Source organism: Hoplias malabaricus, chromosome 13, assembly GCF_029633855.1.
Source record: "Hoplias malabaricus isolate fHopMal1 chromosome 13, fHopMal1.hap1, whole genome shotgun sequence".
In the NCBI taxonomy this organism is placed as follows: domain Eukaryota; kingdom Metazoa; phylum Chordata; class Actinopteri; order Characiformes; family Erythrinidae; genus Hoplias; species Hoplias malabaricus.
This window is the reverse complement of record NC_089812.1, coordinates 38,325,896-38,347,375: the sequence shown is the minus strand read 5'-3', so window position 1 is coordinate 38,347,375 and position 21,480 is coordinate 38,325,896. Positions and strand designations below refer to the sequence as shown.

The 21,480-nt window shown below is 40.8% G+C and overlaps 1 protein-coding gene and 1 long non-coding RNA gene across 3 annotated transcripts in view; one reads left to right on the top strand and one right to left on the bottom strand.

Moving 5' to 3' along the window:
* Positions 1-21,480, bottom strand: part of LOC136664690 (uncharacterized) — a 32,027-nt gene that overhangs the window by 5,417 nt on the left and 5,130 nt on the right. Inside the window, exon 4 of the long non-coding RNA XR_010795169.1 lies at positions 7,420-7,543. This is a non-coding gene — a long non-coding RNA (uncharacterized lncRNA). The remainder of the gene's footprint in view (positions 1-7,419; positions 7,544-21,480) is intronic.
* On the top strand, positions 211-21,310 carry LOC136664689 (ral guanine nucleotide dissociation stimulator-like 1). Of its 2 annotated transcripts, XM_066642041.1 has the most exons (17): positions 211-438; positions 5,581-5,870; positions 7,136-7,174; positions 7,396-7,565; positions 8,447-8,598; positions 8,703-8,921; positions 9,371-9,474; positions 9,704-9,788; positions 11,105-11,176; positions 11,719-11,805; positions 12,326-12,358; positions 12,667-12,788; positions 13,984-14,082; positions 14,387-14,510; positions 16,139-16,399; positions 18,159-18,273; positions 18,640-21,310. In XM_066642041.1, the coding sequence occupies exons 1-17, from the start codon at positions 415-417 to the stop codon at positions 18,783-18,785; spliced, it is 2,142 nt and encodes a 713-aa protein (XP_066498138.1). In that variant the 5' UTR covers positions 211-414; the 3' UTR covers positions 18,786-21,310. The 2 variants fall into 2 exon arrangements, with proteins under 2 accessions (XP_066498138.1, XP_066498139.1); XM_066642042.1 differs by lacking the exon at positions 7,136-7,174.

Sequence of the window (21,480 nt, the reverse complement as noted above, 5' to 3'; positions counted from 1 at the left end):
GACTCCCGTCTTAGAATCCGATTCGGAGTCGACACCTATGTTTCTGAATATTTCTATTAATGGAATATTTATGACCGTGAACTTGTTGCCATGGGGACGGACACGCCTCCGAGACAGAGGCCGGCTCCGCCCACTCGACGCTCCGCGACACCTCAGTGGATCCGGGAGCGCGCGCGGGGAGCGGCTCAGCGCTGCTAGCTTTGGGACAGACCCAGAGATCCTTCTCTGAGAGACTTCACCCGCTCTGAACCGAGCAGCGGCTTCATACGACACTTCGGCGTCTTAGAGATGGCTTTACCGGAGCTTTAACTCCTAATACCCGCTCACTACAAGACCTTAAAGCTTTAGTATCCGTTTTTATTCGACGACACAGCAGCATGGAAGGACCCGCACCTTAGGACTCTCACCGGAGACATGGGAAAATGGGAGTTAACCATGGTAAAGTTCATTACAGGATTCAGCTTTGAAGAGAGAGATATTCTGTGCGTTACCTGTGAGTTATTACCTCTGTCTACACACAAAAAAAGTGTGTTTCAGTGGTTGTTTTGTTAAGGTTTCTTTACAGAATCTGAGGCACTGGAAGAACCCTTTGGATAAGAGGTTTTTAATGATGGAATGCCTGCTCTTCATGGCGTATAGTTAAATAACTACTGTGTTACTGTGTATCATTCTTATCCATTTAGTACCATTGGGAAACCTTCAGAACCCAGTAAGGGTGTTTACACAGAATAATGTTGAATAAGCAGCAGGAAACTAAAGGCTGGCTTTGCCCGGAGGTGGAGAGAGTGAAGGGAAAGAGTCCCAGTCTCTCCCTCGTCCACCTGCTGTCCATATTTCAGTGCTTGTGTACGGACTGACAGTCACTGAGGGGGCGAGGGGCATTTTAAGTTTGTGTATCAAGGCCAAGTTGCTTTTTAACTGCTATCTGACCCTGTATGGGGCTGCAGCTTATCTGTGTGTTTATTCCTTTCTCCTGAAGCTAAGGTGGTCTATTGACACGTCCCCCTTTCTGTTTTTGTTCTGTTCTCTCCGGTCCTTATTCAGTAAATACAGTTCCCCCTCCTTAAAGTGCATTAGTTCACTTTTCTTACTCTAATTCACTACGTAAAGGCACTTATCACATTCTCAGTGGAGGGAGAAATACTGAGCCTTTAAATCTTTTATACGGTGCACAATTCAGACCATTGTTTTACTTTTGAATTTATATTTTTTTGTGAAAGATTCTATGAGGTTGGAAAGGAAGATGTGCTTGGTGTTGTTTGGTACGAGACAAAGGCTTTATGTAGCGTTTAAAGCTGGGTTGCAGTGTTTTGTTAGACCCTTGTTTAACAACTTTTGTTTTTTTTAGATACACTCTCAATAGCACCGTGCAGGTACATTACGGTCACTAAATAATGGTCTTTAATGGTACCTAAAGGTGTTCTAGTCCAGCGGTGTTCCCTAAATGTACATTATAAGGTACATCTCCTGAAGGAGAGGTGAATATTTGTGTACGGTGTAAAATAAAAGAACATAAGCCCTGAAGATGAATGTGGCGTATCAAATCAACACAGCATTAAAGTCTAATATTAGTGTAGAATATGGAAGGGTTATGCTCCCTAATTAAACGTACTGAATGTGTACACGGTGAGTTTTTCTGAGAGTGTGAAACAGGCGCTGGGATTGTTGTTGTTGTTGTTTTAAACACCTAATACATCAAAATCATTCAGTACACCTCATTAGACTCAGGCAGAATATGTTTTGCGAATAGATAATGTTCAGATTTATATTTCTGTGGCGGGCCCTGAGCTTCTTTCCTTCACTGAGCCTCATTGTCCCCGTTATATAATTGTGACGCCTCATCCAGCTGATTTAGCCATGGGTGTGTGCATCATAACCTGCTGGATGACCACTGCGTACTTGTTTGTTCTGCAGCATGTACGGCCGTCATTGTGTCTCTGTAGCTTGACCTAAGGACAGAACAATCTCGCTTGATTTGAAGAGATATCTGGGTCTAAGAAGCATAACTGAGTATTGTACAACCTGCTGAATAATCCTGATCAGTCTGAGAGTTGGATCCTCATTGACTGAGATGAGCAGCAGCACATCTGTATTCAGCAATGAACCCTTTTATTGCAATAAACAAAAGATCCAATCTAGGAGGGAAAAAAAGCCATTATGATGCTACTAAAGCATATGATCTGTATGTCATGGGAAAGATTGGAGATTTGAAAAATGATATGAGATGAAGTAGAGCACTGAAATAGAGGCCATTCTTTTCATTACTGCCTCGAAACGTGACACTCGTGACCTGATTGTATCAAGTCCAAGTACTGGTCGAGCAAGAAAGAGGCACTTGGCTTGACCTAGTGCCTTCTGAAAGAGAGTCTTAGGGGAAGGATATATTTTGGGCAAAGAAGGAAGACAAAATCTTCTTTTGGTGTGCAGTTGAATGTACTACAAGCCCTTATTTAAACTCCCCTAAATAAAGGTGACCAAGTTCCAGTTCATGGCAAATCTAAGCTTGAAAGGTCCAGGTTAGGGATTGATACTGAACTCAACACTGAATTTCAGTCATGATAACAATAACCTACACTGAAGAGTTAGGTATTTTCTGTCCTCATGAAGTGTTTATATTCAGTTTCAGCTTCGTTCCAGACACTCCACGTACTTGTCAGCTTTGGTTCGATTAAAGCAAGCCTTAGTGCAGTTCATTAGAGTAAGAGTGAACATTACATTTTTGAACTCAGGTGCTCACCAATCAAACAAAACAAGCCCGTCTGAGCAGGCGGGTCTCGGTCCAGTTTTAATTATGAAAACAATACAAACCAATGGCATCTACACAAACCAAACATAGGATGTGACTTCCTTATCCGCTTTACCACTTCTAACTGTGGTTCAGATTGGTAAAAATACCACCAGGAACACACAACACCAAGTGAATTTTTTAAAAATCATATTTTGGTTAGACTGGACTTTTGTCAGTGTGAAAGCTATATAATGTAACAATTTAACATTTTCTTGTTTGGTTCAGAACAAGGGATTTATATTTTTGATTATGAAAGGAATAATACTTGTAATTGACTATTTCTATTTAAACAAAATTGAATTTATACTTTATATAACTAATAGCTTCAGTGATTATAAGACCGCTTTAAAATCTAAATATGCATCTCTGCTCATTTCAATGGTAATGTATTCCATCATGTGGCATTTGCATGATCTCCTTAAAAAACTGCAGTAAAGTATCAGATGTTATTTCTGTGAATAACCTTATGACTAATAATATATTGCATACTACTTATGAACTGATTATCCCCAGTAGAGCAGTAGGTCTGTGTGCATTAGACACAGGGCAACATCAGTAATTTACAATGAGGTTCCCAAGGAAAAGGTTGTAAAACGGCGTAGTTAAAAAGGTAATTGTGAGTCCACATGTAATATTAATGCAGGATTTATTGCTTTATTTCTGATTCCAACCTCTTTGTCTGTGTTATGTCACGATGCTCCAGGTGTTTTTCCTTTGAACTGTTTCTCAAGTGATTGTTCTTTTTTACTCGCTGAGTTCATGCATTTACATGAAAATTAGGGACGGCCCTAACGCTTATTCTTCAGAAACGATAATGAACTCATGAGCTTTTTTAGTGCTGGAGATCAAGGGTTGCACCTGAGGCAGCTAATAACTAGGATATTACAGATCCCATTATCTGCGGGAAGAAGCAAAAGCAAAAAAGGTGCTGCTCATTTATTATTGATGCAGGTTTATGAACAAAAAACTGGCATCTGTGATCAGGAATATAGAACATCTAACATCCTCTGATTTGTACAGCTTCCTGTTGTGATACATGACATGGCCTGGGCTATGTTTATATATATATATTCACCTCATTCCTAATTTTAGATTTTGTTATAATTGTCAAATAATAAGCAGTGATCAATTCACTGATCAGTGATGAGCCATCAGTTTTTATGAGAATAAATAAAATGATCAATTCTCCTATTGACCACTTAAATGCCTTTTTGTGAGGTTTTCTTTTTTAAGGACGTCGTAGCTGACCGGCTTTCCAAAAATGTATCATCGATGTTAAAATATGTTTTAAAGGCTTCTTGTTTTTGTTGTTGTTGTTGTTTAAGTCAATCTATGATAGTCATTGACTAATGTAATTGAGACATTACTAAATGACTAATCCTGAGAAACATTCCAGTCTAAAAAAAAAATACAAGTATGTCTGTATGATAAACCTTGAGATCACCGCTCATAGTTGGCTCACCTGTGCAGTCGCATGTTTTCCTAGCTGCAGTTGCTTAAATGGACCATAAATAGTAGTCTAAAAACCGCACAGCTGCTCATTATGGGCTTTTGCGTTGGCCTGTAGTTTGGTTACTCAGCCAGAGAGAAGCTCAACGCTGCTTCCAATCACACGCATATTTCTTGTGTTAACTTGTACCAGACGGCCTTTTTTGCTGACATCACTGGTTGTCTTAGTTCTTTGGCGTGTGATGGTTGTCTAAGTGAGTGTTTGCTGCGGGTTACAGCTCTGCTTTTAGCTGACCGTTCAGCTTCACTGTTGTTTCTCCAAACACAAGAGACTAAGGGCTGCTGGTAGGAGCAGGTTAGCAGTGGAGCAGTGTTCCTAGGAGAAAATTCCACTACATCATTCGTTTTACCAATCGGTGATTTGGCCAGAAATTCACACCAGGGTACAACTGAAATCACAGCGGTTTCGGTATATATCACAGCGCAGTGCCTTAATTCACTATGTTGCCAGATGTTTGTGGACAAATATCCATTTTGGTTTTCCCCCTGTGTTGCAACAGAAATGCTTTTCTATTCTGGGAAAGATTAAGGCTAGATTTTGAAGCATTTCTGTGAGGATTTGATGACATTCGGCCACAATATCATTAGAGAGGTCAGGCTGGATCGTTTGTGTTGGATTATAAAGACAGAGGTTGAGTTGATTTTGGTTGCAGTTCTATCACACCAGGGAATATTATATTTTATTATAGTTAGTTATAGTTATAAACCCCTCTAGCCCACTCTTGGCTCAAATTTTTGATATTGGATTTACACTATAAATCCTACTGTAGGTATTTCTTCCAAAATAGCATGGCTCCTTTAACAAAGATTTTGAATATAGCAAAGGAATATCAGGTGATATGGACACTAGACGAAGCTTGTGTTATGTAACCATCATTTAATAACTAATAAACTTTGTATTTGTAAAGACTTTTATATTTTCTATGTTGACATTCTACGTTGAAATATCTTAATCCATACAAAGAAATTATTTCACAGTATGAGATGCCCATACAAATGCAAAATAACACTCCCAGAGCAACACACACACATTTTCTGTCTTGTTTTTTTCTATTTATTACGCCCCCCGTTTCCCTTTTGTTGTCTGAATTTTTTTCTTTTCACCTTCTCTTTTCTTATGCAAGATATCTACCATCTAACGTTACTGTAAGAACAATGTATAATGTAATATAGTTAAAGGCTACTTTGTCCAGAAATTAATTAAAAGAAGATTGGCTTCACTTTTAATCCCAAAATCTAAAATTATTTTTTTTATTTTATTTTCTGTGACGTTGACCTTCCAGAATCCAGTTCAGGAGTGGGGTGAGGAGTTTGAAGATGGTGCAGTGTTTGGGATTACTCTGCGCAGAGAACCTGTCCAGCAGTCGAGCGAGGCCACAGCGGCATGTCCTTGCTCTAAGTTTGTGCAGTATCGCACCTGCAAGGTACGGAGGCTAAAAGCAGCCACTTTGGAGCGACTGATGGCCCACCTGCTCGATCCCAGCTGCCAAGAACAGGACTATAGTAGGATACTTCTGTCCACATACCGCACCTTTACCACCTCCAACGAACTCATTGAGATGCTTTTTCAGAGGTACGTGTTTGTGTGTGTGTGTGTGTGTGTGTTTGGCCTAATCAAAATTGGCAAAAAAATAAAATGAAGCTTCCAATTAGCAACATCAAGCCAAGCACATAAACGAATGTACTACAGGACGCCTTGTCTTTTGATTTCTTTAAATGTTTAGATATTGATTTACTCATTTTTATAAAATAAAGCCAATATTTTCTTTGGATATTTGGACACGTTTGGTTACAGCTTGTTTAAAACATATGTATTGTTCTATACACGTGGAGCTAAAAGCAGTAGCAAATGCTCCTGTTGTAATTCTTCTCTACTATATCAAGAACAATTTCTTTCATTTTAAATATTAATGGGGATATTTTGGCTGCTGGCTTTGATTTACTTTTGCTAACGCTGGAGAGAAGGAAAAATTATGGTCCAACCTCTTTCCCAATATTGAAACTGATTTAGTTAAAACTAGTTGGTAGGTTACTGACTTCCTCTGGGCATCCTTTGAGCATCCTGTAGCACTTTGTGTCCTGGGGTGTGTCTAAAGTACAAAATGTACATATATGTGTGCTTGAATATGTTTTGTAGCTTTCTGTCCCACCTGGACTTTCCTGCTTTCTTGACTGTTATTATTTAGCATTATATAACACCATCAGCCTTGAACTCAAACCCCATGACTATTCTCCATGGGATGCTGGAAATGACTCAATTTCTGTTATGAATGGGACATTTCCTGGAGAGGTTATGAGCCTACAGTGATTTCTCTTGAAATGTTGACACCATGGAGCAGTGCCAGAACTTTTCAGAGTCTGCAATCTCACACTTTCACTGAATGAACGTTTTCTGTTTTCCGATGCCACAAGTCTCTTTTCATTTGTTATTTACCAAGAGCAGACACATTCCAGAAAATCCCTGCATAACAACAGTGAAGGTAGCCTACACAGCCTGTTCAAGGGTGTCTTGATTAGAGGTTAAATGTCTTGTATAAAGAATGTGTTTTCAGAAAAATACCACTTGGAAGGACAATAAACAAAGGCAGGGTCATCATATTAAGTCACACTCCTAGACAACAGGGCTATGTCTCAGCATGTTTGGAGTGAGGACAATTGGCACTTTCAGCAAAATGCTCATTACAGGTCTGTTGTGTTAAAACCATCTGAAACAGAAGTGTTTCTGCAGACGAGTCTGGTTTGCTACACGAATATATGTGCATTTAAAATACTTGGCTTTAGCATTCATTTAAATCCATACCAATATTTATGGGATATTTCCTCTATTCACATAAACAGGGACAATCTTGCTTCTGAGCTGGAAAAGTGCCATCAAAGGTAAGACACTTAATAAATCACACAGAAAAACTATTTCTTCTTTCCTTAACCCTTTAGGTTTTTAAAGGCTAAGGTTAATGTATGAGTGAGGAAACTGCCACCAGGTGTTTGAGAACTATTGTAGATAGAAAATATATTTAAAGGGTTTCATTAAGAATGATTTGTTAAATTTTACATGTTTTTGATTTTAAAAAATGCTTAGTATTTTGTTATTTTTTTAGCTTGTTGTGGACGGTGCTCCAGACCTGGTTGGAAGAGTTCGCTGAGGATTTCAGAGACACTCCAATGCACTCTTCTTTGCGCTTGATGTGCCTTCAGCTGAGACGGCACCCCTCCCTCTCACCTTTGGCCAAGCGCTACGAGTCTCTCCTGAAAAGATTCCAAGCAGAAGGTCAGACATTTCCTCCTTAGTTAATTTAAGATTGTTTATTTTGTGCTCAGAGGTGTTGTATAGGGGTTGTGTATGTAAAATTGATATTTTGTAGTTCATCCATCCATTATCTGTAACCGCTTATCCAGTTCAGTTCAGGGTCACGGTGGGTCCAGAGCCTACCTGGAATCATTGGGTGCAAGGCGGGAATGCACCCTGGAGGGGGCGCCAGTCCTTCACAGGGCAACACACACACATTCACTCACACAGAGAAAACACAGCACACTCCTCACAGACAGTCACCCAGAGGAAACCCACGCAGACACAGGGAGAACACACCACACCCCTCACAGACAGGGCACAGGGCAACACACACACATTCACTCACACCTACGGACACTTTTGAGTCCCCAATCCACCTACCAACGTGTGTTTTTGGACTGTGGGAGGAAACCAGAGCACCCGGAGGAAACCCACGCAGACACAGAGAGAACACACCATACTCCTCACAGACTGTCACCCGGAGGAAACCCACGCAGACACAGGGAGAACACACCACACTCCTCACAGACAGTCACCTGGAGCGGGAATCGAACCCACAACCTCCAGGTCCCTGGAGCTGTGTGACTGCGACACTAACCTGCTGCACCGCCGTGCCGCCACTTTTGTAGTTCATTTACTGTCAAAACATTTGAAAATGGCAATCATCCTTATTTATATCAACATTTTGGACATTCAAAAACACAAAATTTTGATGTGTTATAAAGCTACCATTTCAGAGATGTACAAAATGTATTTTGTTTTTTTGTATGTAGCTCTATCAGGATCATGGTATTAGTAATATAATAGTAATGTGGCTGTACTCATTAACCATACAAAATGAATGGCATTTTCTTTTTCAGATGTTATGAATAACGAGGAGTCTGGTCTGAACGACGAGCCAGTGATGGATCAGGAAGAGAAAGATGAAGACACAAATGATCTCACCAGTCAGGCCGAGTTTATGGAGTTTTCTGTTACAGAACTTGCAGAACACCTCACCAGGCTGGACGCTGTGAGTCTAGTTACTATACGTCCTACATTGACCTAGTTGCTTCTTCATAATGTTTATGTCCACTATGTCCTTACATGTGAATCTTCCTTTGTATGGATTCATAGGAGCTGTTTGCAAAGGTGGTGCCCTTCCAGTGTTTGGGCTGCGTATGGTCACAGAGAGACAAGAAAGAACATCTCTCCCCCACTATCCGAGCCACTATCTCCCAGTTCAATGCCATCACTAACCGGGTCATAACCTCACTGCTTTGCCCCTCCGCCAGTCCACTGTCCACAGCGGCGCAGAGATCCAGAGTCATTGAGAAGTGGATATGTGTTGCACAGGTTCAATTATTTACTAAGCATTATATTACAACACTCACTGTTATTGGGAAACGTCCTAATTTAGTTTGTTATGTAATTGTTATGTCAGAGAGACATTGAAAATGCTAAAAAGATGATCAACAGCAACATGTAAACATAGATGTCCTTTACGGTCTGTTTCTCACAGTGAGAGAGAATTAGGAGAATTATAATATGCATGAACATTGCAAACTAATTATGACTGAAGCAACAAAAATGTACATATTAATCTATTACATATAATCTATAATTTATTACTTGAATAATTGACGGTAACCAGTTTCAATCACATTTTGTCACAGCCTTTGGGGCCTACGGTGGTATTAAGGTTGTAAGGTGTTATCGTAAGTGAAAAGGAAAAGGCACAAGGATGTAATCTCTTCATGTATCTTCACAGTGGTGTAATTGTCTGATTTTAATTGTTACCACAGGAATGCAGACAGTTAAAAAACTTTTCTTCCCTGAGGGCCATTCTGTCTGCCTTGCAGTCCAACCCTATCTACAGACTGAGGAAGACCTGGGCAACAGTGAGCAGGTACATATTAATCCAGCAGGGTTCATTTAGCTGAGATGCGAATCAAGTAACTGCTCACCAATTATACTGTTTGAGTAACTTTTTCCTGGAGTCGGATCCTGATTTCTGAAAGCCAAGGTGTAGATCCTGTGCAGCTTTGTGGAAAATGACTTGAAGCCACTGTGTAGGAATTACAGTGTGTTCCGGTTTGTTTATGTTTGTACTTGAGCTGGGCTTTGTACTTTTCCAGGGAGAGCTTGAGTATATTTGACAACCTTTGTGAAACTTTCCCTGATGAGAACTGTGTACTGACCAACAGAGAAATCCTTGTGGAGGTAAGACAACACTCGTACACATCGCCTTGATGATTTTCCATGTCAACACTGGCTATGTTTTATAGCTAAAAAACATCAGATAGCAACACCGCACTTAAGTTTATTTCATTTCCATTCAAAACAACAATTTTATACTATCTATATTTTACGTTTACATTTGTTAAAAATCAAATGAAATAGCAAAAATATAATTTCTCAGTATTTTTCTCAAGCTCCATTAATGGAATATCATTCTAAGTCCAGTGTTAGACATTGGTACGTTTTCTGCTTGTGTCATGATCCAGGTAAATCCATGTTACACACTAAAACATGTCAGCGTAAGTCTTAGATGTCCAGTTTTGTCTTCTTTTTGGTCCGTTTTGGTCCAGCAATTAGTAACCGCTTCTTAAGAGTAGCTGCAAATCCTTCCAGACCTAGGGCCTTGAGTTTTCTTCTCACAGTGGAAAGATGGACAGTAAAACATGTAGATTATCATCAGTTCTGAAGCAAGACTGGAGCTTCCTTGTGAAAGTTGATTCATTTCCATCGAATGACCCTTGTTCCTGAAAATAACTTGTACTTAATGGACAATCTGTCTGGAAAAACTAAATTAGGGCATAGTACAATTTCACTGTGCGGATATTTATTCATTTATTCTCATAGTTAGCTGTTAACAGATTTGTAAACGGACACTGATGCTGTTTCGTAGACGTTTAACTTAGCTCTTGTACATCCAAACACTGTCCTTTATGCCGTATTTATGGCAGTTGGAATTGTTAATCACTGGACAGAAGGGAAGCCAAATCCGTTGTTAATTGTTCTGTTTGTGAGATGAATTTATTTCAATTTATGCTCAGCGTCCACCCTCAATTAGTTTTAGTTTAAAATAAGTTTCACGTGTTCTTCATCTAAAGGTAATGTCCACGAAAACTGATGTTTACACATTTCAGATGTTTCTTCCTCACTTCAAAAGAAAGACACGTTTGTTCACATTTTTAAGAATTCCAAAAACAAATCAGGCTTCAAAGCTCATGGTGGAGGGTGTCTCTAAGTGCACGCCTGGCCTAACATTTCCAACAGCACTCTTCAGATGTTTCTTAAAGTGGTTTTCCATGAGTAACTCATACACATAACTCACACCATGAGTAAGCCACCGTCTACCACTGAAAACGTAACTAATTAATAAAGTGAGTTTTATATACTCTGTAATATTGAGCAAACGACTCCTGTGTTTGAAGTTGTAATTCACAGAATGAAAAAGAGAGTGAAATGTGTGGTAGATACGGTGTGTGTGAGTAAGGGTTATTTGATTATAAGTGTCTCTCAACATGTTTCAGGAAGGGAGCCGTGCAGCTGTGGAGAACATTTCATCCAGCACGTCCAAGCAATGCCCTGTATCCAGACAGATGGTAAAGCTCTTATGTGCATGTACACAGAGGCTATAATTAATCCCTTTTTTTTCCCCTAGACAAAACTGTGCTTCTTCCTCTAGTCAAAAAATATAAACGAGAAGGAAGCAGATGTGTTACCAATCTGACACCACGTCCAAAAAGAAGGAAGTACACGTAAAGTGGGTTAGATCGTGTTAACTCAGGGCTTTTTTGCAGGAGAGAGATTCTGTGTATTACAAGAAATCACATGCAGAGAACTTTCTTTTTCATTTCTCTGTGTGTGTGTCTCTCTCTCTCTCTCTCTCTCTCTCTCACTCACACACACACTGGTGCTTTCTCTCTTTGTTTTTTGGTCAACCTCTCCGTCTTTTAGTTGCACTGAATGTCAACATATTCATTATTATTATAGAATTTATAAACAGACGCCTAATTCTATATTTGGCCTTAAACATTACTGCCTTGTGTGAACAATGAGTTCTTTCTATATTCTCATAGACTGTTGACTGTATTAACTGATCTCACTTAATGACAGTTCTGCTAATGCCTACATTTTTCCACAGAGCCCCGCAAATGGGGTCGTGCCTTACCTGGGAACGTACCTGACTGTGCTCACCATGCTTGATACAGCACTGCCTGACACGGTGGAGGTGAAATATATCTACTTTTACTATTAATAATGTTTCAGTGCTTATCCTATGACTTGATTTGAACGCTATGGTTTTTCTCGAGTTCTCTCGTGATAGGAAGAATCTTTGATTGATGACTGATGACACTTTGTTTGAAAGCGGCAGAGTTAATACGATTTAAATGTGAATTTTTTGCATTGTCTACTTTTCAATAGAAAGAAGAACACTTTGTATTTCATGTGATTATCTTTGGTGATTGCTTGACCTTTGGGACAGAAAACCCAAACCAGACTTGAACCTGTTAATACAATAATCTTTAAACCATATATGAATGTAATCAACTGTGTTACTCACTGTGTAGTTAAATACACGAATGAGTGATTGCCTTTGAATGGCTCAGTAAAACAAAATCAATAAAGCAGGAATTTCTGATCGTAGAAAGACTGCAGACTACGGCACCGTGTAGGACAGTTGTGTGAGGTCATGTGAAGTTATTTATTGTTAAGTCTGTAATTAACATGCATTTGTTTTAAATCCACAGTGTGGTCTTATAAATTTTGAAAAGCGGAGGAGGGTGAGTATCTGGCTTTCTCCCACACTTTAATCAGCATTTACATTCAACACTTTACATATGCGTGGGTGGTCACATTGTGTGCTTTATCAATACACACTGGTGTGGCCTCAAAGATAAGGCCATTCTGAGCCCCAGGGAAATCCTCTAAAATCTTTTATTGTTGAGTATTGACACTGAAGGGATGGGTTCATATCTCTTGGCTAGTTGCTGAGTTACTAGTGTGATCTAATCTTATGACTGCTCATTCCTTATACAATTATATGCCCTCATACACCATCTCTATCTCTCCAAACCCTTCTTTCCTGAAGGAGTATGAGATTCTGTGGCAGATTCGTCAGCTACAGGCATCCTGCTCCCAGTATGTGTTGCCTCACCATCCTCAGATTGCAGCTTGGCTACAGCATCAGAGGATTCTCACAGATCAGGAGAGGTGAGGGTCGAGCTTGGCAGAAACGTTTATTTCATTATGTCTTTTCCCTGATTTTGTTTTAAATAAGCACAATCTTGAGCATGAGTCAGATTTTCAGTCAAAATGACTATTATGAAATTTTTCAGGATATATTTTACTGTGATTTGATTCAATTGTACATTTGAAATATATAGAGAAAGAGATGTCCCCTAACAGCTCCTAACAAATCCACAGGCATTTCTGATCGTCCTTTCACTGTGAGCAGATGACTCAATGCCATGGATCTGAAGGAAGTGTAGTAGAGACAGAGATGTGAAGTAGAGACTGAAGGAAGTGTAGTAGAAAAAAAAAGCAAACCAACAAAGTCAAATGGTGTCAAAACAAACTAATGTCTGCACCTGACACTCCAGACTTCACTTAGAGTTGTGGAAAAATACATTCATTCATTGTCTGTATCCGCTTATCCAATTCAGGGTTGCATTGGCTATGGACCCTACCTAGAATCACTGCGTGCAAGGCGGAGAGGGTGCCAGGCCTTTGCAGGGCGACACACACTCACAGACACTTGAGTAGCCAACCTACATACCGACGTTTGTTTTTTGGATCAAACCGGAGCACCCGCAGGAAACCCACGCTGACAGTCACCCGGAGGAAACCCACGCAGACACAGAGAGAACACACCACACTCCTCACAGACAGTCACCCGGAGGAAACCCACACAGACACAGAGAAAACACACCACACTCCTCACAGACAGTCACCCGGAAGAAACCCACGCAGACACAGGGAGAACACACCACACTCCTCACAGACAGTCACTCAGAGGAAACCCACGTGGACACAGAGAGAACACACCACACTCCTCACAGACAGTCACCCAGAGCAGTGTGACTCTGACACTACCTGCTGTGCCACCATGCCAATCATGGTGGAAAATGTTTCTTAGAAAACTAAAAATAATTTGCCTCAAAAAGGAAAACTGTATGATACAATAATTATAGATAATTCTGTTTTAAAAATAGACTGTTGGTCCCAGTCAAGACAAAATGTGTATACAATTTAATGTCACTTTTGACTGAAAATAAAATTTTGCACTGTACAATGTCTAAGAGGTCTTTGTTATTTCTACATAATGTTTATTATTTATTTTCAATGATTATTTCAATTCCTAAGCTATACATTATTAATGTCACTGTCTCTGTATATCCCACGTTAGTTATGAATTGTCCAGGCAGTTAGAGCCACCCATGGACACCTGTTCACCTATCAGCAGTAGAGCCTGGAGTCACCGCATGCTCACCAGGAAACTCTCTTCGTGAGTATAAAAATGAAACATGGCATTCTACAACATGCGAGATACTCTGAAATACTTTAATATGACCCACTAACACAGTGTTCCCAGTGTGGTATCTCAGGCAGCACTACTGGGTTCATAATATCTATCAAGTTCAGAATACAAACTAGAGCTGAATACTAAACACTTATAAACAAGATCTGACACAAAGGACAGAGGGAAACAGATAAGCTGTGTTGTCTGAGTGTACACCTAAAATGTAGATGAGATTAATCATGTGAGTAGTCAGTGTATAGCACCACTCACTGTCTCTGTATGCACGCAGCCTCTTGAATGTGAGTGACAGCTCAAGAAAAAATGCTGACCAGATCAGTGTTTCGTCTTCTGGATCCAGCAGCTCAGAAATGGAGGATCTCTCCACCAATCAGCTGTCTCCTCTCGGAGCACAGGTACTGCAAGTGTACACACACATGCCAATGAGTTCATGTATAATCACAAAAACAAACAAACACCAGGTACTCTCCTTCCACGTTATCTAAACAGAGATATGTCTAGAAAACCCTGACTGTAACGAGTAACAGTTGATTACTTCTCTTAGGTTTACATAATGTTCTCCATTCTTAACAGTCTGTCCCTAACTATGGAATCTTCCATTTTACATTAACCTGGATCTTGAAACTCACCTGACTGTGTTTGCACAGCTGACAGCACTTAAGCAAAGCATGGCTGAGTTTTACGTCAGCAATCACACTCCCTTTTTTTTTAAATGTTCTTAACTCACTGAGGCACCCAGCAGCTGTACTTAGGCGCATTCTAAAATACACCGAATAAATTAATAAAATTCTGGGAATTCTCCGCAGTTCAAAACTGTTTATCCCTCATAGGTCCCCAATGGCACAAATATATTTTTCTCATTCTTAGCTAATTGAAAGAAGCAGAGAATTCTAATTATCTTGACACCACATTTGTAAGACAAAAAAAAAGCAGAGACTGTGGACTATACATGATATTTAAATATAATTCACTCAATAACTTTCAATGTAACAAATGTGTAACTGTGAGCATATTTAATTTATGACATAACTCTGATACCTACACAGGAGGTCCTCGGGTTACGTCAGTCCTGAGTTACGATGTTTCATGGTTACGACACATCTCCCATTTACTGTATAAAGCCTTGTTTCGACGTAAGTGGTTTTGCGTCGTAAACGTTGTAACGTGAACTTCGTGTGTGGTGTGTGCGGCGCGGCGGAAGAATACACGGTTACGCGGTTCGGGACCGAGGAGGATAGGTGTTAGGAGGAGGATAAGTGCTTACAGTATGTACAGATGTTCCGACTTACACCGAAAATCGGTTTACGACGCGACGTAGGAACAGATCAACGTCATAAGTCGAGGACCCCCTGTACTTCTAAAGGTTATACTACGCTTAACGTGAACAATGTAAAACAGTATTTTAATGAAAGGCAGTTTTGCAAGTATAGAATATTTGGCATCTTAATTCAAATGGCATTACACTGCAGTACATGCTTCTGCTTAAGTTGCCTTAGTTTCTGTCAAGTCTTTCGTAAGAAACATTTACAATTGCATTAAAAAAAGTTGCTTGCATTTGTTCCTCCGGGTGCTCCGGTTTCCTCCCACAGTCAAAAAAAAAAAAAAAAAAAAAACACGTTGGTAGGTGGATTGGCGACTCAAAAGTGTCCGTAAGTGTGAATGTGTGAGTGTGTGTTGCCCTGTGAAGGATTGGCGCCCCCTCCAGGGTGTGTTCCCGCCTTGCGCCCAATGATTCCAAGTAGACTCCGGACCCACCGTGAGCCTGAACTGGATAAGGGTTACAGATAATGAATGAATGCTTACAGTTGACACTTTTTCTTGGCTGGGGAGTGCCATGTTTATTTTCATTTATTTCTGTATCATTACAGATCAAACCTACTTTTTTTCCCACTTCCAATTTGTGTGGTTTGAAAACAGTTCCATTTCTAAAATCTGATTGAATGAGCTATGTTCAAAGCTACTGCATTTTATCAAAATATTAAAATACATCATATTTAGCCGCCATCTTGCTTTCTCCCTCTAGTCCCTGTCCAACTCTTGCCAAAACGTGTCTGAGGCTCGTCCTTCCTCATCTTCTCCGGACTCCACTTGTTCCTCTTCCAGCTCCTCAACTGACCTCATACCTTCTCCACAATCCTCTTCTTTGACTATGTCCAAGCACTGCCATAAACGCTCAGTCTCTATGACCACCCTGCCCCTCTACAACAGACAAGTGGCAGACTCCTGCATCATCAGGGTCAGCGTGGAGAGCAGTAACAATGGAAACATGTACAAAAGCATCTTGGTAAGTGCCGACCAGCTGGACTAGTTATACTCATTACTATTTAACTCTCCAATATAAAACATTTATCTCCATTACTGTGGACACAACAGCTGTCTTTAATACTCTGTGAAAAGTTAATGATGAATGGACCAGGAGAAATGCCCCAGAATGACTTGGAATAAAATCCTTTTACATAGACTTCCATTGAAAGTTAAGGTTTTTGCTTTCTCCTGTTAAGTTACTGTTTTTGGAGATACATGTTTTTCATTGGACAGTGACGTAAATGTTATTGAAAAAACAGACAGACTAATAGTACAGTAAATCTTATCTCTGAGTAGTGAAACAGTGTAGAGGTTATGTTGTCACCAGCTACACGACTGACCAGATTACATTCCTCACCTGCTACATAAACTCACTGACATAGGTTTCCTAATATTACTTTCAACTACCATTGTAAATGACTGTGGATATGAGCAGCTGCTAATTGTGCTGTAGCAGGAGAACATCTTTGAAAGATCAAGTTGATTTCTTCCATTCCATTCCAACCAGATTTTTTTTTGTTTAGTTTTTTGTTGTCATATAATAAAAATGGGGAGGCGCAGTGGCTCGGCCCGTAGTGTTACAGTCTCACAGCTCCAGGATCCTGGGGTTGTGGGTTCCAATCCCACTCCGGGTGACTGTCTGTGAGGAGTGTGGTGTGTTCTCCCTGTGTCTGCGTGAATTTCCTCCGGGTGACTGTCTGTGAGGAGTGTGGTGTGTTCTCCCTGTGTCTGCGTGAATTTCCTCCGGGTGACTGTCTGTGAGGAGTGTGGTGTGTTCTCTCTGTGTCTGCGTGAGTTTCCTCCAGGTGACTGTCTGTGAGGAGTGTGGTGTGTTCTCTCTGTGTCTGCATGGGTTTCCTCCGGGTGACTGTCTGTGAGGAGTGTGGTGTGTTCTCCCTGTGTCTGCGTGAATTTCCTCCGGGTGACTGTCTGTGAGGAGTGTGGTGTGTTCTCTCTGTGTCTGCATGGGTTTCCTCCGGGTCACTGTCTGTGAGGAGTGTGGTGTGTTCTCCCTGTGTCTGCATGGGTTTCCTCCAGGTGACTGTCTGTGAGGATTGTGGTGTGTTCTCCCTGTGTCTGCGTGGGTTTCCTCCGGGTGCTCTGGTCTCCTCCCATGTTCCAAAACCACACCTTGCTAGGTGACTCATATGTCAGTAGGTTTGAGTGAATGTGTGGGTGTGTCGCTCTCAAGGACTGGCGCCCCCTCTAAGGTGTGTTTTTCCGTGCACCCAGTGATCCAGGGTAGGCTCCGGACCCAACACGATCCTGAACTGAATAAGCAGTTATCATTCAATGAATGAATTATAAAGATGTACAGATATTCAGCCCCCCACCTCAGGAAAAGAAAATGTAATGTACTTTCAAGATACTTAACTGGACTTTAAGACCACTGCTGTGACTTTAAAGGGACTTGGACAGTGTAGGTAACCTTTGGATCAGTACATAATAGATGCATATCTTTACATCTTCAATCGTCAGATTATAACAGAACCTGCATTATTTTAGGTCTCAATCCTTTACTGAGTTAAAAGTTGTGGCATTACCCTGTTCCCTGACATATCAGTAAAGTTCCCACAATGTTGTATAAGCAATAAGCTCATGTGCCATCAGTGCTTGGTCACTGTTTCTGGATTCACGCAGCAGTCATGCAAAACCTATATTTTCATTTCTTGTTGAATGAAGGGAAATGGGTTTGCTTAGCTATCTGTGTGTAAATTAGCACTTTGTGTCCTCCTCAGCTAACGAGTCAGGATAAGACCGCCCACGTGATAGAGAGGGCTCTGCAGAAGCACAACATGGAGAATGCCAGTGTTGAGGACTTCTCACTTATTCAGATGATGTCGCAAGACAAAGGTCAGTGGAATATACTGTACACTGCTGCAGTTATTTTAAAGGGCCCATGTCTTACAGCACTCCTGCAGTTTTTGTTTTTATTTTAACCTTGGGTCTGCATTTGGTGTCAGGGTTTTGTGCCTTAAGCACTTTTAAGAAACTTTTACACCATTTCATCTTCACCACTCTACAACTCACCAGTGACGAGGTTCTGTCACAGTTCCTTTAAAATACAAACATGTAAATAACCACTTTTCTGACTGTGTTTATCTATTTCATCATATATTTATTTCCCAAAATATCAATGTGTATGTAAAAATAATTCTTTTCTATGACATGGACCTCTTTATTAATATTAACGTTTATTGTCCTTACATCCATTTTCAGAACTACTCATTCCAGACAAAGCCAACGTCTACTACGCGATGTCTACTTCAGCCAACTATGACTTTGTTTTGCGCCCGTGTCCAAAAGGTCATCGGAAGCAACTCACACGCTCTGTGTCGCTGTCAGCGGGCCGCAGCACAAAATAACTACGCCCCCTACACCCATGGAGACAACTGATAAGTTGAAAACCTGCACAGAAAAATGCACAAGACTCTTATTGCTTGTCTTATTCTAGTTTTATAGATGTGTACAAAATGTAAATAATATGTAAAAGTATTTATTAAATATTAGCTATTTGAAAGACAGTACTTTAATATATAAGCACTCTGCCCATCCTTGAATTTTTTTTCATTGTGGGTTGAGGAAGGGCCCTAAACTGTCTCTAAAAACAGAGGAAGGTCTCATGCCAGAAGTATGATGTAAGAACAGAGGTAAATTATGTGCAATTTTTATTTTCTTTTACGTTCAAGTTTCAGATTCCCCAAGGGCTCTCTCTTCATGCTGCAAAGTCATAAATGTGTCATATCTGTTGAAGCACAGACACCCTGTATAGGTTCTACCTGTTCGTGCACACATTCACAGCACATACCTGGGGTTTAGATGATCAGTATGTGACACCGACATGTAGTTGGAGTTATAGTTAAAGGCAGCTGAAGAGTGGAGATGTAAAGAGCATTGCAAGAAATAAATTGCATATCAGTGATGTATGATAAGTAATTGACTGGATGACCATCTAATGTCATGTTTATATCAGAAGAGTTTCTTTAGTAATACATTCATTCATTATCTGTAAGCGCGTATCCAGTTCAGGGTCGTGGTGGGTCTAGAGCCTACCTGGAATCATTGGAGGGGGTGCTAGTCCTTCACAGGGCAATACACACACATTCACTCACACACTCACACCTACGGACACTTTTGAGTCACCAATCCACCTACCAACGTGTGTTTTTGGACTGTGGGAGGTAACCGGAGCCCACGCGAGAACACACCATACAGAGAACACACCACACTCCTCACAAACAGTCACCTGGAGGAAACCCACACAGACACAGGGAGAACACACCACACTCCTCACAAACAGTCACCTGGAGGAAACCCACGCAGACACAGGGAGAACACACCACACTCCTCACAGACAGTCACCCGGAGGAAACCCACGCAGACACAGAGAGAACACATCACACTCCTCACAGTCACCCAGAGGAAACCCACGCAGACACAGAGAGAACACACCACACTCCTCACAGTCACCCAGAGGAAACCCACGCAGACACAGAGAGAACACACCACACTCCTCACAGTCACCCAGAGGAAACCCACGCAGACACAGAGAGAACACACCACACTCCTCACAGTCACCCAGAGGAAACCCACGCAGACACATAGAGAACACACCACACTCCTCACAGTCACCCAGAGGAAACCCACGCAGACACAGAGAGAACACACCACACTCCTCACAGTCACCCAGAGGAAACCCACGCAGACACAGAGAGAACACACCACACTCCTCACAGTCACCCAGAGGAAACCCACGCAGACACAGAGAGAACACACCACACTCCTCACAGTCACCCAGAGGAAACCCACGCAGACACATAGAGAACACACCACACTCCTCACAGGAGCGGGAATCGAACCCACAACCTACAGGTCCCTGGAGCTGTGTGACTGCGACACTACCTGCTGCACCCCTTTAATAATAACATGTCATGCTTAACTGTTCTTTTGGATTATTCTTATGGTCATTTATGGACAATGTGTCCTCACAGATCAGTTTATTTGTGAGGTGGCTTCAGCAGAATAAACTGGTAAATCAAAAAAAAAAAGGTAGCAATTGTATAAAACATTCACATTGCAATGTGCTCTTTACCCAGAATGGTGATACTGCCATGGTGATGAGGGATGTACGTTTGTGTGCGTGCGTCAGATTAACTGGTGCAGTGGCATTCCACAGCCAGAGTGACAGGAACCCAGTCAGGAATTACAGTAGTTTCTCTGAACTGCAATGACAACAATGTGCACGTTTGCCACTGCTTTACTCAGTCTACAATTATTTGAATTGTTGATTAATTCCTGACTGGGGTTTCAAAGAGACCTTAAAATCTGGTTATTGTTTCAGGCTTTAAAACGCCATGAAGCACAGCTAGGGATGTGTTCTTGTACTTTCACTTTGCTCCTGAACAGATATCACTCTACAAGGCAAACATGTAGCTCCCTATTTGTTGATTTTTTGTCCTTCACACTGAGTGAAAACTTGATGATTAAGCCAATCTTATCACATTGACGTCCATTGAAACTTAAGTTGTTTTTTTGTTTTCTTCACTTATTAAATTGCTACTTTGGATATATTTTTTTTACCGTGATGATATTCTCTTGGACGTAGATGTTTAAATTCTACAGATTCCCATTATTAATATTTCACAAGGGTTTCAAAACAGCAACAAATGTGGAGTAGTACCTTTAAATGTTTTGTACCATTCTTGTTTGTCATTTATTTGTTTTCCTTATTCCATGTGCACTGTGCAATCCATAGCATTTCAATATCATTGTAGAATGCTGCTTATGCATGAATATGTTCATGTAGCACTTTTCTCGAAAGATTAAAATGAAGCTGAGCTGTTCTGGAAAGCTCCCTGTCACTTTCTGTAACGAGTGAAGTTGTCTTCTTATGCATTACACACTACGTATATCATTCTACTAAAGCAGAGTCATCCAACATTAAGATAACATTCATTATGGATCACAGTCTCTAGCTCAATGCTGGGGGCAGCCGTGGCCTTGAGGTTAGAGTGGAGCTTGAGGCGGGAGGGTCGCAGGTTCAATTCTGGGGGAAAAGTT